Genomic DNA, 16,193 nt, shown 5'->3' on the forward strand with positions numbered 1-16,193 from the left:
ATGGGTGTGGCAGATACTGCGCTATCCTGGTTTGAATCATATCTCTCAGATCGACAACAAAAGGTTTGCATCCGTGGATCAGTATCATCACTACACAAGCTAAAGTATGGCGTGCCCCAAGGATCTGTACTGGGTCCTATCCTTTTCACTGTATACACATCACCACTTGGTGACGTAATCCGGCATCACAACATTAACTTTCATCTCTATGCTGACGACACACAACTATATTTATGTTTCAAGACCAAAGATATTGACATCAACATTCAACATATGGAAAGTGCGATCAAGGATATTCATAATTGGTTAACATCAAATTTCTTAAAACTCAACTCGGACAAGACGGAACTGTTACTTTTTGGATCTCGACCAAATCTGGCCAAGTTAAATTTACCATCTATACAGATTGAGGGTTGTACCATTGTGCCAACAACATCTGCTCGTGATCTTGGCATTGAGTTCGACAAGCATATGACCATGGAAAATCGTGTGAATAGTATTTGTAAATCATCATACTTTCATATACGCAATATTAGTTCCATCAGGAAATACCTAACTAATGTAACCACAAAACATTTAGTACATTCATTTGTTACATCAAGGATTGACCATGGAAACAGTCTCCTCTTCGGCATTGCCCAGACGAACATTCGTAAGCTCCAACTCGTTCAAAATACTGCGGCACGCCTCATCACAAGGACCAAGAAATTTGACCATATCACTGAAGTTCTTTACAACTTACACTGGCTTCCTGTTCAACAACGCATTAATTTCAAGATCATGTTAATCGCCTTTCGTGCAATTCACAACACCCTACCATCATACATTTGTGAACTGTTTGCATCTTACAAACCTACCCGCAGTCTACGCTCCACTAATAATCTTCTCCTGAACGTTCCGAAAATTAATACTAAATCTTACGGTCAACGCGCCATCTGCCATGCTGCACCTGCCTTATGGAATGAACTACCTCTACATATCAAACTACTGTGGAATACTTTATTTTCGCTGGAATAAATTTTCGCTGAAAAGGCTTTTTGGACGTTTTGTATGGAATATATTTTCACTGATTTTTGATGAGTTTATATAGAAATATAGGAAAAAATGTATATTTGCTGGATTTTATTTTCACGGAATCATCCTTTCAGCGAAAATAGCGAAAATAAATTCCAAGCGAAAATAAAGTATTCTACAGTATCTGACAATATTGACATTTTTAAGAAGAAACTTAAAACTCATCTTTTTAAACAGACTTTTGAAACTCAGTAGTTTTTCTTTGTTGTTGCTATTAATGTTTTATTCATGATTTAATATTTTTATTTATTTTTTGTCTTGTAAAGCGCCTATGAACATTTATTTTGGATATATGGCGCTATATAAGTGCATACTTATTATTATTATTTAAAACAAACATTTTACCAATTCTAAGGTGTATGGCACACAGGTATGCAAATTTGTCAACTGTTTAGTTCCATAAAAAAAAAACTGAAATGAGTCAGCCATTTTGCATTTGTAGTTGTAAAGTTTGATTGCCCTTACCAAACTGTTTTTTTGTGGCAACTAGTTCGCACGCTTGTGGCAAGCATATTTGATTGCCAGAACATTCTGGCAACTAGTTGCCGATCATTGCCAGTAGTGGCAATCATTCTGGCAACTACTTAGTTATTTGTGGCAACATTGCCACAACACAGAGTAAACATAATTTTGTGGCAACTATGCGGCAAAAGTGGTAATTTATAGAGTGGGCATAAGTGTATGTATATCTTAGCCGTAAGTAAAAAAAGTTGTGTGACGTCAACATTGAGTATGTATTTAAAATCTTTCTTTATTACGCATCACATTTGACTTACAAATTACAAACTTATACTGAATTCAAAAAATATATTGTCAGAAATTAAATGAATGAAAAATGTACTAGCCCAATATTGTATAAGCATGCAGCCTGTCAGCTGATATAGCTCCGCTGCATACTCTGAAAGTAATTTGATCCGAACTGAAGACACTGTTGCAAAATCTTATGGTGGTAAACCCAAGGAATGCACTTACATTAATAAACTATTCAGTTAAGCTGTTTTCAAGAAAATGTGACAAAATTATTCACAAAAATTAAAAAATTCAAGATATTGTCATGAAATGAATTGGTGTGGTTTTATCAATAAGGAAATTATGTGCTAAATTTAAAACCTTGGATGATCTTTATCAACTTGGTTTTAAATTTAATCACCTACTTTTGTGGGAGGGAATTATCGCTGCTCTCCCAGATAATTGTAAAACGTCGGCAATTTGATGTTTTAAAAGCTGGTGCAACTTTTCATGTGAAAACAAAAGTATGCAATTTTTTTTTTTTTTGTCAATGTAAGAACATTATATTGTATTGTATTATAAAAAAACAAGATTACAGAACAGAAATTAAAGAAAAACAATCAAAACACAACGTATATCTCCGCTTGCCACGTTCTGTATAATTTTTTTTTTTTCAATTTTACGTACGTACCAAAATCACAGAGTACATTTTTACATCCATAGGCTGTAGATTGAAATATTTTTTTTACCGAAGCATCATACCAGTCGTTATTTTTTCCATGGTCTCAGCATCTTGAATGTCCGAACGAAACAACGGAACACCGTGCAGGCGAACGATGTGGTCTCAGTAACCGCTTTTACTAATCGTTGCAAAATGTTACGACTTTATGTGGAGAAATGAAATTCGCACAAATACAAAAAGGTCAAAGTGCATGGACTGTCTGACTTCGCGCGCAAACTTGTATCGTCTCCTCGCGCACCGGGCCTTGTCAAACGCACGTTGAAAGAGCTGTCACTTTTCACAGGTAAGAATATAATATAAATATATATTAATTTTACTGAGCTAAATATGTTTTGTTTGTGTGAGTCTATGCTGGCCGTAATCGCAATGTCGATTTTGCGTATTTTATTCAGAATGACACAAACGCTGTAATCCAAGGTCATCTGCTGCTTGCATGTCATGATGCGTTACCGATTCGATCGATCTTTTATAAATTAACATTAAAATCTTGTTGAATATTAACCAATGTTCAGTTTAATTTCCGTGATTTTGGCGAACAATTCAGTTGAATACAGTAGGAATAATGTAGCCAAACAATATCCGAATACACGTCGTCAAAACGAAATTTACAAATTCAAGAACACAAAACAAATGACTGACAAACAAGAAGGTCAAATCCGGGAAATTATATCTATCCCACAGCTCATATCTTGTCTCTTGTTCACACTAACTCATTTCTCACTGTGTATTGTAACTTACTATGTGTTGTGTGTCTAAACATCAAGAGTGGCAAAACAGGTCATTTTCTTGTCTCTTCAAAAGTTGTCATTTTCTCCTGTGTACAACAATGTACACCTAATTGCAATTGATTATAGAATATTTATAAGTGACTTTTGTCTTGAACCACAACCAATTGATTAATTTTTGTTTCTTTCTTTTTCAGTGTTTGGCATAAACAAATTACACATGTCAATGTCGTACACATGTCAACGTGTAAGCGAACAGTGTCTTTGGGCCGTGTAATGAGAGAATTCAACCAATCTATATTTTCATGGTCATCCAGTGTTATCTTGCAGTGTTTGTATGGTCCTGGAAAATCTTTCTAAATTCACAGCAATGTCATAATTTTTCTGATTTTTAACTGGATGGTTAAAAATAGGTTGCAGAGAAAGTCCTGGATTTTTTTTTGAGGGTTAAGTGTATGAAACTTCGTCTTGTATTCCAATTGCTTTGTTAGTCCCTTTTCAGACATACCACCGGTACTTGTAGACTAAAACAGACCTTACATATTTATGGTTTCTCAATGTTAATGTCACAGAGCTTGAATGTGTCTTGACAGTGATTTGTTCATGATTGGACCTCTCGCATTTTGTGAAGTTAACTTCAGTTTTCTTATTTTAAACTTTATGTTTAAAAATGACAATATCTACTTATTTTTCAAAATTATTAGACTTTAGTATCAAAAAATAATGTCTTGTATTCCAATTGCTTTATTAAGCCTCGTTCAGACATACTTGTAGGGTGAAACAGACCTAACATATTTATGGTTCCTCAGTGTTTATGTCACAGAGTGGGGATGTGTCATGTGTATTCACTGAGTGGACCTCTCACATTTTGTGAAGTTACCTTCAGTTCTGTTATTTTATATTTTATGTTTAAAAATGATATTATCTATCATTATTTTTCAAAATTATTATTAGACTTTACTATCAAAAATAATATTTTGCACTTTGCAAATCCTGTAAATCACCACTAGTTTAATAAGGCAATTAAAATTTGTTGCTTCACTCAGAATAAATCCATTGTTTGATTTTGTGTTTGTGTTGGTGGGGTTTTGTGCGTGGTGGTAGTGCATGGTGGTTGTGGGGGTGGGGGGATGTGCCTACCTATATTTCCTTGCCACAAGCGGTTTTCTGGCAACTGTGCCACAAGCTGGATTCTGGCAGTTTACAAGAAATTGTGGCATACATGCCGCAAACTTTGTGGCAACCTTGCCACATTAGTTGCCACAAGTGCTAATTTGCATGCGAAAATATGCATATGCTGCAAGCGTGCCGCAAATCACTTGTGGTACACACGCCACAAAGTTGTGGCAAGCTTGCCACAAGTATGTGCCAGAAGCCTTGTATTTCCGTAAGGGTGTGATCAGTTAATGTATGTCAGAGACATGGATCTAGAATTCAGCCAATTATCTGATCTAGTTTTATATATGCTCAATGTACCAGTATGTAAAAGTATGTACTATAGCTGTCCATGCACTTAGATCTGGGTCTGGAATAGCAGAAATACTTGATTTTGATTTAGTTTTAACATTTAAATGGCCACCATTCGGCCATGATCTGTAAAAATAAAATAATGCGCATCAAAGTCCCATAATATCCATTTTCACAATATTACAAGAGAAATCGTGTTCTGGAATGGCAAAAATGCTTGATTTTGATGAATTTCTAACATTAAAATAGCTGTCATTTGGCAATATTTAAGATCATGAAACGAATAGAAGTGCATACGTATTGTAAGATATATTATCTGTGTGTGGAGTTTGTCCGAGATACACGTTCAGGTTCATAGAGGTCAAAAACTTCAAAACAGTTCTTGTTTTTGTGTGAGGCACAGATTTTAAACTGACACAGTTTTTCAATCTAAGGTAACTTTATGACTTCTTGTGCATCCCATATTTATTTGGATAGATTAAATTAGTTAGATAGATTAGTTAGCTTACCTTAGGTACATTCTTGAAGCCAAAGTCAGCTTGGGTCATGGATGACTTGTAAATATTGTCATTGATGTTTGTGGTGTCAAAACCAAAGTCAAAATGCATATTATTCTGCAGATATAAAATAAGAAAATTGTCAGTGAACCAGTAATGTATGTAAATGAGTTTGTATTGCATGTAAATGAGTTTGCATGATATGTAAATGAGTTTGTATGGTATGTAAATGAGTTTGTACTGCATGTAAATGAGTTTGCATGATATGTAAAATGAGTTTGTATTGCATGTAAATGAGTTTGAATGGTATGTAAATGAGTTTGTATTGCATGTAAATGAGTTTGATTGGTATGCAAATGGTTTGTATTGCATGTTAATGAGTTTGAATGGTATGTAAATGAGTTTGTATTGCATGTAAATGAGTTTGATTGGCATGTAACTGAGTTTGAATGGCATATAAATGAGTTTGAATGGTATGTAAATGAGTTTGTATTGCATGGAAATGAGTTTGAATGGTATGTAAATGAGTTTGACTGGTATGTAAATGAGTTTGTATTGCATGAAAATGAGTTTGTATGGTATGTAAAAGAGTTTGTATTGCATGTAAATAAGTTTTTCCTGCATGATTTGGTGATCATTACTCACTTGGTTCACTTTACTCTGAGAAGTCAGTTCTCAGTTTACAGTACTAATCAAAATCTATTGAAATTACTTTTAAGTGCAAAAAATGCTTTACATGATTTTCCTAAATGAATATTTTTACCTTACTTGAAAGGCCCACTATTAGAAAAGATTGAACCTCAGTATGTGTAAGAGTCAACCACCTCAATTGTATTACTGTAAAAGGATTAATTATTCACTGGGTTTTAATTTTGCTTATTTCGCTGACTGGAAAATGCACTAAATTAAAACCCAGTGAATACGTAAAATTGGGCATAAAACACGTTATCTAAATGATAAAACCGTGAATTTGAAACCCAATGAATATGTCTGAAATGCTAAATCTAGTGAAAATTAGTCATTTCACAGTGGTGTTTTTAGAGATTGGAAAAAAAAAATATCTGTGTTTTCATAGATATATTTATCTCCATGTTATTTTCAAAAGCTATTTCTGCTAGTACATTAAGTTGCTGTTGTAAAGAGTCTGCATTCAATGTTAATAGGACAGGATTATGCGCATACATCAATGAGCTAACACGTCTACTTTCTACCTCAGGAACTGGAAAAAACTTATCATTCACATACAAAATAAACTAAATTAGACTCATAGGACATTCTTGACGTACCCCTTTTTTTGCATTTGAAATATTCGTAAAGATGTGATCTGCTGACTAAGACCCAAGTTTAAATCCGACATGATTTTTGATGAATAATTATGTTACCATAGCTGTAGTTAGATATTGTGTCAGCAATAATTTGACAGAAATATTTGTCAAGAAAACTCTCAACAGAAATATCAATATAGATTGATAAGTTATTCGGATCCCCAGATTTAAATATATGTGTAATTAGTATTATGCAAATCATATTTGTTTCCATGCAAATGTTTTTGAATTTTAAATCAAGCTTAAAGGTCAACCAAGTCTGACTGCAATCTTTTACTTGAGGTGTTTTTTTAAGGTTTTGAGCAGCTTCCCAGAATCCTTTGGGGTTAGCCTTTTTAAAATTAATCAAAGAAGTGTAGATTTTCTTTTCAAGTTGTTTTTCTGTTTCAATGAGTAAATTTTTATATTGTTTTTTAGTATCATGATATTGTTTTCTGATATTAGGATTTTTTGGAAATCTATTTATTGGTTCAATTGCATTTTTATGGTTTTTATTGTAGTATTCTTTTGATGTTTATTATATATCATGAAAGAAGAAACTTGATAAATTGACAGAAGTAACTAGGATATCATTAAAATCAAAAACAGCTTTGTTATATTTAATATTAACAATAGTGTTAATTTTGCTTTCAATCTAGATTTATAGAGTGTTAGAATTAATTGTTATGATTGTTTTTAAATGTTTTAGGCAATGGTTTATAGTGATCGATGTTTATGGATATGGAGAGGTACATCACTGGAAAAATATGAAACTATTCAAGTATAGACAGGACTCTCTGATCTGCTAAAACGTAGTCCCCACTGTACCCATTCCATTATTGTTATAACTGAGATATTTCTCTCGGATATTTTCGATACCTTTTCTAATCGCAATCCTCAGGCTTATATGTCACAACCGGTGTATACTGACGAGGCGAGACGATCACCTCCCCATAGGGTCTCACCTGTACGTTAGGTAGGGGTATCCCGTGTTTGCTTCTGAAACCCCGACTGAAACCACTTCTATACACATTTTGTTGATTTTAGAAATCTGCTTCGAGTATCCGAACGATCTACCATACGATCACGATACTCTCGTCTGTATATCTGAGTTTTGCGCATGCGCGAATGCTGCTGGCACCGTGTGGAATGTTGTCGACACAGTTTCGGCTTGATTTTTTTTTCTAATTCTCTATTCGCAGGCGAAAATTACATGTAAGCTACGTTGTGATAAAGATTAGAATAAGAAAACACCCCGCTTCTCAGTTGACATGTTCGTTTGAGACGGCGCAGACCACCGTGACGACCAACCAACACAAATTCGGATGATAAGTCTCGGTTACGGCGTAGTGCTGCAGTTCTGTAGCTCGCAGGTGGATGTTTTTTGCCTTTCTGTTGCATTTAAGTCATTGTACAATACACATTACGAAAGCACAAGACTTGACTTCAGGTCTGTGTTCCCCGAGTACAGTTTTGTAGCCGTTCCTGTTGGTTGTGCTCCCTCAACGGTATTTGTTATCATATTGCTGGAAACAAGCAGATCGCCGGCCCGCGGGGCACCCTTCGGCTAAGTCACAGTGAACAAAACGCTACACCATTACACTTATTGCCATTATTTCTATTTTTCTTCCCAATTCTGATTATAATTCTATTTCATTACCACCATCTTTCAATTATCCCGTAGTTATTTTTATTTTTTTTAATTAGTTATGCTAATATAAAAGTAAAGTATATCTTACCAGCATGGCTGACTTCTGTTTTACATCATTACATGTGAACAGAAAAGAAACATTATGTTAACGGTTAGTGACGCAAACAACTGCATATAATTTCACAAAACCTTTTTTTTTAAATCAATGTGTGTTAATTTTTAACTGCAAAACATTAACTGTACTTGTAGCAGCATTAGTTATACAACGTCAGTATATGCTATTGAAGCTCAGCCAAGCAAATACTAAGTAGAAACATTAATTCAGAATAGGAAATGAAATACAGCTGCTTGAAAACATAATTCCAAACTGAATACATCACCGGTGTCGGTCATATTAGCATTGCCATAGTAACAAACACAAAATAACTAACCCGAGCTTTAGGTGACATTTTGCCTATCCCATCGTCCTTTGCGAGTTGTTCCCCCTGTGAAAAAGATTATGCATTATGGATGGAAAGTACACAGTATCAAATTATACTGATATATATAATATGTTTTTCAGCGAATCAGTGCACTGGTTATTGTCTAGAAATATTGAAATTCTGACAATACATACATTGAAATAATTTCAAGGTGACTTGAGCCCATTGGCTACGTGCAATCTTAACACGAGTCACGTGGTTTTGTCAAGCTGTTCAATGGAATGTATTTCTAAAGTTCTAATAATTAATCATAATCTTAAGTATGTTTAACTGGGACTCAAGTACACACACTACTAACGTTAATACACTTCTGTATGCAGGTCTATGGAGCAATCCAACTAAAATACTTCTATATTAAACTTCAACCCCGAAAACTAAACTGCTGGCTCTAATAGTTCTAGTATGACGCAACTAAATGTAAGGAGTACTTATTACATTCTCTGTTGTTTATCACGATATTGTGCATCACATTCAAGTCAAAGTTCTCATTAACACGTTTAAAACTCCGTGGGAATACCAGGGAGGGGGTATCGTCTACAAACAATAGTAATCACGATCTATCTATAGCGGGACTATGTATCAATGCATTAACTTAACGACTCAGTCTTTGTTTTGTTCGGAAATTAAGTTGAAATTAGAAATGTGAAGAGTTTTATAGTATTGCCATTAGACATGTACTGATCTATGAATCAAATAAGTTAACACAATTACCCCAAGCACAGAATTCACATTCGACGTTTCAACGTCGTTGCTTACCTGGAAATTCCATTTGGTGATACTTTTCCATCGTAAATCGCTTTCATTGTCCAAACTATCATGTCTGTTCAAGTGTTTGACATGGTCTCTGACATGATCTGCCGTTAATACAGACTGAAGTCGCCGTGCGAGCGCGTTCCGCGATTCGCCATATAACTCTTCATGGCGTCGAGTTAAATCTAAATCTTGTGTACTCATCACAGAATTACAAAATAACAAGACGTACTATCTCCCAAACCAAATTTAAAATATATTCCAAAACTACGTCGGCTGTTTCGGTGCGGTTAGCAACGAAACGTACTCGGCGACAACCTCTTTCCAACAACAGTGGAACATTCTATTATTAGCGCGCGTTGCGTCTGTAACTAAGCAACGACGCCACTGACAATGGACTCGCATCTTACAACGCCGAATTCACACACAACGAACATTCCCACCAATATTTCGTACCAAGTTTCTCATGAGTAAATCTTTTAGTTGTTGAATTGTCAACGACATAACATTTCGTTCATGTCCCACTGCATAAACTTATCAACTCTTGTTGGTATAATGGTATCTCCCACGTTGTGTGACCTATCAACTTTTTGTTACGCAATTAGTACAGTATTTTGAAATCGATTTTCAACTGATTTATGACTGCGTACACATAAGCTACTTTAACGAATCTGAGGTGAATAATGACGTGTGTCCACGATTTAACATGACAGCATATTCAATATATACAATTTTTGAGTTTTGAATAAATTATACAAAAGTCCGACATTTGACAACATTTGCAAACATTGTAGTGGCCATGTGTATTTCATAATCGCAGTCGTTCAAAATAATATCAAAGATTTCGGTGTTTAGTTTCATTTTTGAATATTCAATAGGAAAATATCAGAGTACTTTTGGTGTTTCTAGACCATAGGCAAATAAAGTACAAACTATTTTATGTGAACATGCTTTAAAATATTTCTGCATTTTTTTAAGATCATGGAAAACATAGACTGCCACTCATAGACTTTATACGTAGACAGTTTAATGAACAGCGAAGCTGTGCTAGATATTTCTACGACAATTTTGACAGGCGTAATATATTTTTCACAGAACACACTGGTTTCGATTTCTGAATAAGTATCAAGTTTATCAAGTCTACACATGTCACTGTACCAATATTGGAGTACTAGTAAGTAACTTTTAAGTCCTACCGTGAGTGACCTGCGGGTGACCGTGAACGACTTTTATCTTAGTTTCGTTTTTGACTGGGAAAGACACGTGATTATATAAACGGGGGCTACCCTACATGATACACGTATCAATTGTGAATAATTAGTGGTTCCATTTTAGCTCTCTTTTGTGCGTGTTTTGTTTTCATATGCTACTGATGAAGAGTTCGAAATGTCTAGCTATTAGTATTTTGAGTAGTAATTTAGGGCAGTAAATACTGAATATCAACTGAGTGTGCTCGGTATGCCGCAAGCACAACACAAATATTAGAAGTAATATTTTATTTAGCCAGTGCTTGGGGAAGACTGATTCACGGATTGCTGCCGTTAGTGGCGTGTTTGAGGAATCCAGAATCAGTATCGGTCACAGGCGACATCAAGCTGAAGGATTTCGTTTCTTTTTTTCAAATACGCTAAATGATTCGACTAAATCGCAGGAAAAAAATCAGAATACACGTCTTCTGGTTTATTGCTTTCATAATGATCTGTCTTTCGTTTTTTGAACAACACTAGAGAGTCATACGAGAGTTCACCGTAAGTGTGCGTTAAGAATACATGATATTTGAATTTTCAAAATCTCTTGTGGCAAAGACTGATCCCTGATTTAGGGTTACTCGGTTGATGCTTGGAGTACAGAATATACCAGATTATAATGAACACATCATATTCCGATCTGTGCCATGGTTGCAAAAGCCATACCCAGTCCATCCACTCCAAGGTTTTATCATATACCTTATATGTGTTATAACAATTTTAGCACGACGTGACCTCAAACACAATTCTGTAATTTAGGATGACGCGTTTTGTTTTGAATGATGAAAGCCGGGCACGCTGGACCAGGAGTGATACGAAAAAATATTGTCCCGATGTGAGGGCGCACTTCCCGTAAGGTTAGGCCGGGCAATACGCACTTATGGTAATTGTTATTATGAATTGAGCTGTGTTTACCACTGTTTCGTGGAATGTTGACAGTTAATTGAGTGTATGAAATATATGGATAACATTCCAAATAGTGTGTCAATAATTGTCGTTATATTTTTTAAATGAGATAAATATCGGAAACTGAATGTGATGTGTGATAAAAACACATATTGCACGCGCGGATTTAGGGGGAGGCGCGCCCCCTTCAGCCCGCCAAAAAAAAGACAAAATCAATTAACAAACCTAGCCCACCGGAGGTATACTTCGACCACATCAATAGGAGCCCCCCTACCGAATTTCTGGATCCGCCATTGCATTGACTGGCTTTATTCGGGCAATAACATACGTCAATTTCCCCTACGTATGTTATTGCCCTTGCGACCAGCCAATACGTGTTGACTAGAAACTAGAGGCGTACACTGTTTGCAATAGACACGACTGTACCGATAATTGTTGTCTCAAACTAGTTATATATTATGATAACCAAACAAGAAGAGTCAGATAATTTTATGAATTGTGTATACCTCGCCCAAGACTATAGACTTTATCGAACTGTTTTTTTTTTCTGCCAATAGCGTCGATTACTGATTTATTGTTATTTTTAGTCGAACAATAATATTTGATGATCTTAGGCTATGTTGAAATGTCATAATAATATCAATACGTCTTATTTTCACTGAAAGAAAAACAGAAGCGAACACAATAATCAACATTTAAATTTTTATATTACTTATATTACTTAAATATAATTATTAAATAATCTAATATAATATGATTTCACTTCCCATGACCATGGCGACGTCGCCACGTACCCCATAATAACTCGGTAACTCGAACCTCCGGCATTGGAACTCCCTAACTCGAGTGTGTAACCCGAATGTTTGCCATTCTCATATAATTTGAATGCGAATTTACATATGTATTATTTATGGTGTATGTGTACAATCATATTATACCATCGAATATTTCTGGATTCTAGAAGAAATGACGCTTTATGTAACGTTTATTAGTGCTATCCAGAAGCGAAAATTGCCAGAGAGCATCGAGAAGCTAAGAAAACAGGTGTCGTTCGAATGGGAAGAAGGCGTTTTAAAAGAACTCACGGCGTCTGACGCGCTGGCTTCGGCAATCGAACACAATCATGTTAGTTACGTGGACTACCTACTACGTGAATATAAGATGGATGCCTTACACATGCAGGAGAGATGCTGTTCTCATCTTATCCTAGCGGTAAAGTGGAATAGACACTTGGCGCTTGAAACAATACTATTTCATATGACTAAATGGGATTCTAAAACTACTATCAATAATAACAGAGGCAGTAAATTTCAAAATGTACATGGAATAGTATATCGCAGCAATGTCGATTTCTACGTTAATAACAAGGGTTGTCGAACGTATAGTCATTTAAAAACAGCGGTACACGTGTCTTGTGAGTTACGGAGATACGAATGCCTGAAAATGTTGATATCTTACGGCGCTAACTCAAATACTCGTGACATTATGGGCAATACACCACTGGAATATTGTCTGTTTGGCTCAAACGAGCAATGTCATATGAACATATGTAATAAATGCGTGCAATTGATAGTAAATTCAATATCCCATATAGATATTTCTATAAAAGAAAGATTCGACAAACTGAAGGGTGAACGACCAAATGACAACTATCTCAGCGTTATTGAGTTACCGCCAATGCCGGCGAGATTAACACAGTTATGTCGGTGTACAATACGAACGTCGTTGGGATTGCAGGGAAGGCTGCCGTATAATATACAATTGCTTCCATTGCCACCATTATTATTGTCTTACGTATCCCTAGAAAGCTAACGATATTTCATATTGTGTACAAACAAATTCAGGTGTATTGTGTTGATTGGGGCAACGTTGAACATGGCGACCAAACCGTTGAATAAACTAGTATATATTTCGTAGACCCGGTCAAGGTCAAGGTCAAAGTCACTCATTAATGTTATTGTTATTTAAATATTACCAGCAGCGATGAATACCCTCATCAACCTTTTAAAAACTTACTTTCGTTCATTCTGTGAAGCATTTGATTTTTCTGTCACAGAAACACACACATTCGTGCAGGGCAGTACGACACTGAACTAAATCACTCCTGTTGAGTTGTGAAGCAGTCACTATAGAAATAGAAACACTTTCATTTTCCGTATAACATCGACAGGGGGCGCTGTATCAGCGATCTTTTGCGGAGGGCACGAGGGGTTGGCTAGAACCAGTGGCGGATCCAAAGGGGGGGGCATGTCCCCTCCCCCCAAAACGCATGATGATTCATATCATCTGGATTATGCATAGCTTCTCTGCGATTTACGCTCCGTATATCTTAAGCGAAGCTTGGACCCCCAATACATTTTGCTGGGTCCGCCACTGGCTAGAGCACAGTCCCTCCTCCTGTTGTTAGTCTGTGGCTAGAGTAATTGCTTTCGTTATACTACCGAGTGGTACTTGTACATGTGTAGAGTTCTGTTCCGTCAAAGGGAATGTGTTATATTAGGATACTACTCCTAAACAGATACGACCATCTATCTTACTTTTGACGTTATACATGGCTGATCCGTTGACAGCAATGAAAGCGGTTCTCAGTTCAGTGCACAGTTAAATTAATTTGAAATAAATATTAAAAATTAAATATTCAACACATGTGATTAACCAAGCCACTATAATATAGTAAACGATGTTGGAATTTCATTTGAACTACAGTTCGCGAATAAATGAAATTGAATAGAGGTTATACAGCGGCGAATACCGGAGATAAAATGTGGTAATTCGAGAAGCTACGCTCTCGAAATAATATCAGTACTGCTTCTCAAATTACTACCGGTATCCCAGGTATTCACACCGAGAATGACCCCGCCATCATACGTGCAACTGCAACAGCAATAAAAACTTGAAACGGGACACGAGAAGCGAACCCGCGTGAAAAGGAGACCCGAAATCTGCAGCATTGGCGTAAAGCATTGTGTGACACGTCATGGATCGCGCATTAGTTTGTTGTGAAATACAGTAATATTTGAAGTTGGGATAAAAGTCCAATGTAACACATTTCGATTTGCCGAGTTACTGACTGTTTTAATCTGGCGAATGTTAAACATTCCCATACTATTTAGCTATCCTTAGAACATTTGATTCTTCATACAAGTAGAATCCATGTATAAGAATGGAATCATGTGACCTAGTAAAAATATAGTTTGATATTACCTCTGCTCAATCTACGAAACGCTGGATATCACAGTTGCTGATATAATAAAAAATAGTATTTATTTTGAAATAGTAAAACCAAAAATTCTCCACGCGAGAATGTAATCTGTTTCATTTAAATGGTGGTTTTCACACCGTGTTCTAAAAAACCAGTATGAATGTCGAAAAATAACAACTTTGAGTTAGTAGCCCAAGGGAGTGTACATTCCCAGTAGATAGGATTCTTGTCTCATTGATATTACTTCATCTCTGTCATGGCACACCCACATTGATTATGCTAGTGTGGCAGATCGCACGTAATTGTCTTTTGGGACTCGGAACTTGACATCAGTTCTAATCACGATATGTCAGTTACCTTCTACTTGTGAGAAAGATTCACACGTCACAAAATAAAAGTATCAAATAAGCAAGCCGTGCAATCAAATATTAACGATGAAAGTGTCTATCGAGGTTTTCATTTATTTGGCCTGCGAGTAAACACAGCAATGTATGAATACGATGCCAAATAAAGCTATATATACTACTGTACACTGTTATGGAATAATGTATGGATACGATGCCAAATAAAGTTATATATACTATTGTACACTGTTATGGAATAATGTATTAACACGATGCCAAATAAAGCTATATATACTATTGTACACAGTTATGGAATAATGTATGGACACGATGCCAAATAAAGCTATATATACTACTGTACACTGTTATGGAATAATGTATGGATACGATGCCAAATAAAGCTATATATACTATTGTACACTGTTATGGAATAATGTATGGACACGATGCCAAATAAAGCTATATATACTATTGTACACTGTTATGGAATAATGTATGGACACGATGCCAAATAAAGCTATATATACTATTGTACACTGTTATGGAATAATGTATGGACACGATGCCAAATAAAGCTATATATACTATTGTACACTGTTATGGAATAATGTATTGACACGATGCCAAATAAAGCTATATATACTATTGTACACTGTGATGGAATAATGTATGGACACGATGCCAAATAAAGCTATATATACTATTGTACACTGTTATGGAATAATGTATGGACACGATGCCAAATAAAGCTATATATACTACTGTACACTGTTATGGAATAATGTATGGATACGATGCCAAATAAAGCTATATATACTACTGTACACTGTTATGGAATAATGTATGGACACGATGCCAAATAAAGCTATATATACTATTGTACACTGTTATGGAATAATGTATGGACACGATGCCAAATAAAGCTATATATACTATTGTACACTGTTATGGAATAATGTATGGACACGATGCCAAATAAAGATATATGTACTATTGTACACTGTTATGGAATAATGTATGGACACGATGCCAAATAAAGCTATATATGCTATTGTACACTGTTATGGAATAAT

General features: G+C 35.5%; 1 protein-coding gene and 1 long non-coding RNA gene across 2 annotated transcripts in view; one reads left to right on the forward strand and one right to left on the reverse strand.

The window, feature by feature from the left end:
• The window catches only part of LOC102809785 (uncharacterized), a 55,213-nt gene extending 45,588 nt beyond the window's left edge, over positions 1-9,625 (reverse strand). Inside the window, exons 1-3 of the mRNA XM_085505802.1 lie at positions 9,428-9,625; positions 8,621-8,674; positions 5,247-5,351 (exon numbers count right to left, since the gene is read on the reverse strand). Coding sequence (XP_085361928.1) covers positions 5,247-5,351; positions 8,621-8,674; positions 9,428-9,625 — 357 coding nt within the window. The remainder of the gene's footprint in view (positions 1-5,246; positions 5,352-8,620; positions 8,675-9,427) is intronic.
• Positions 2,743-4,322, forward strand: LOC146748951 (uncharacterized). The gene is made up of 2 exons (XR_014928054.1): positions 2,743-2,828; positions 3,468-4,322. It is a non-coding gene; the product is annotated as an uncharacterized LOC146748951 (long non-coding RNA).
• Positions 9,626-16,193: the final 6,568 nt, after the last annotated feature.

Source organism: Saccoglossus kowalevskii, chromosome 2, assembly GCF_978046115.1.
Source record: "Saccoglossus kowalevskii chromosome 2, keSacKowa6.1, whole genome shotgun sequence".
In the NCBI taxonomy this organism is placed as follows: domain Eukaryota; kingdom Metazoa; phylum Hemichordata; class Enteropneusta; family Harrimaniidae; genus Saccoglossus; species Saccoglossus kowalevskii.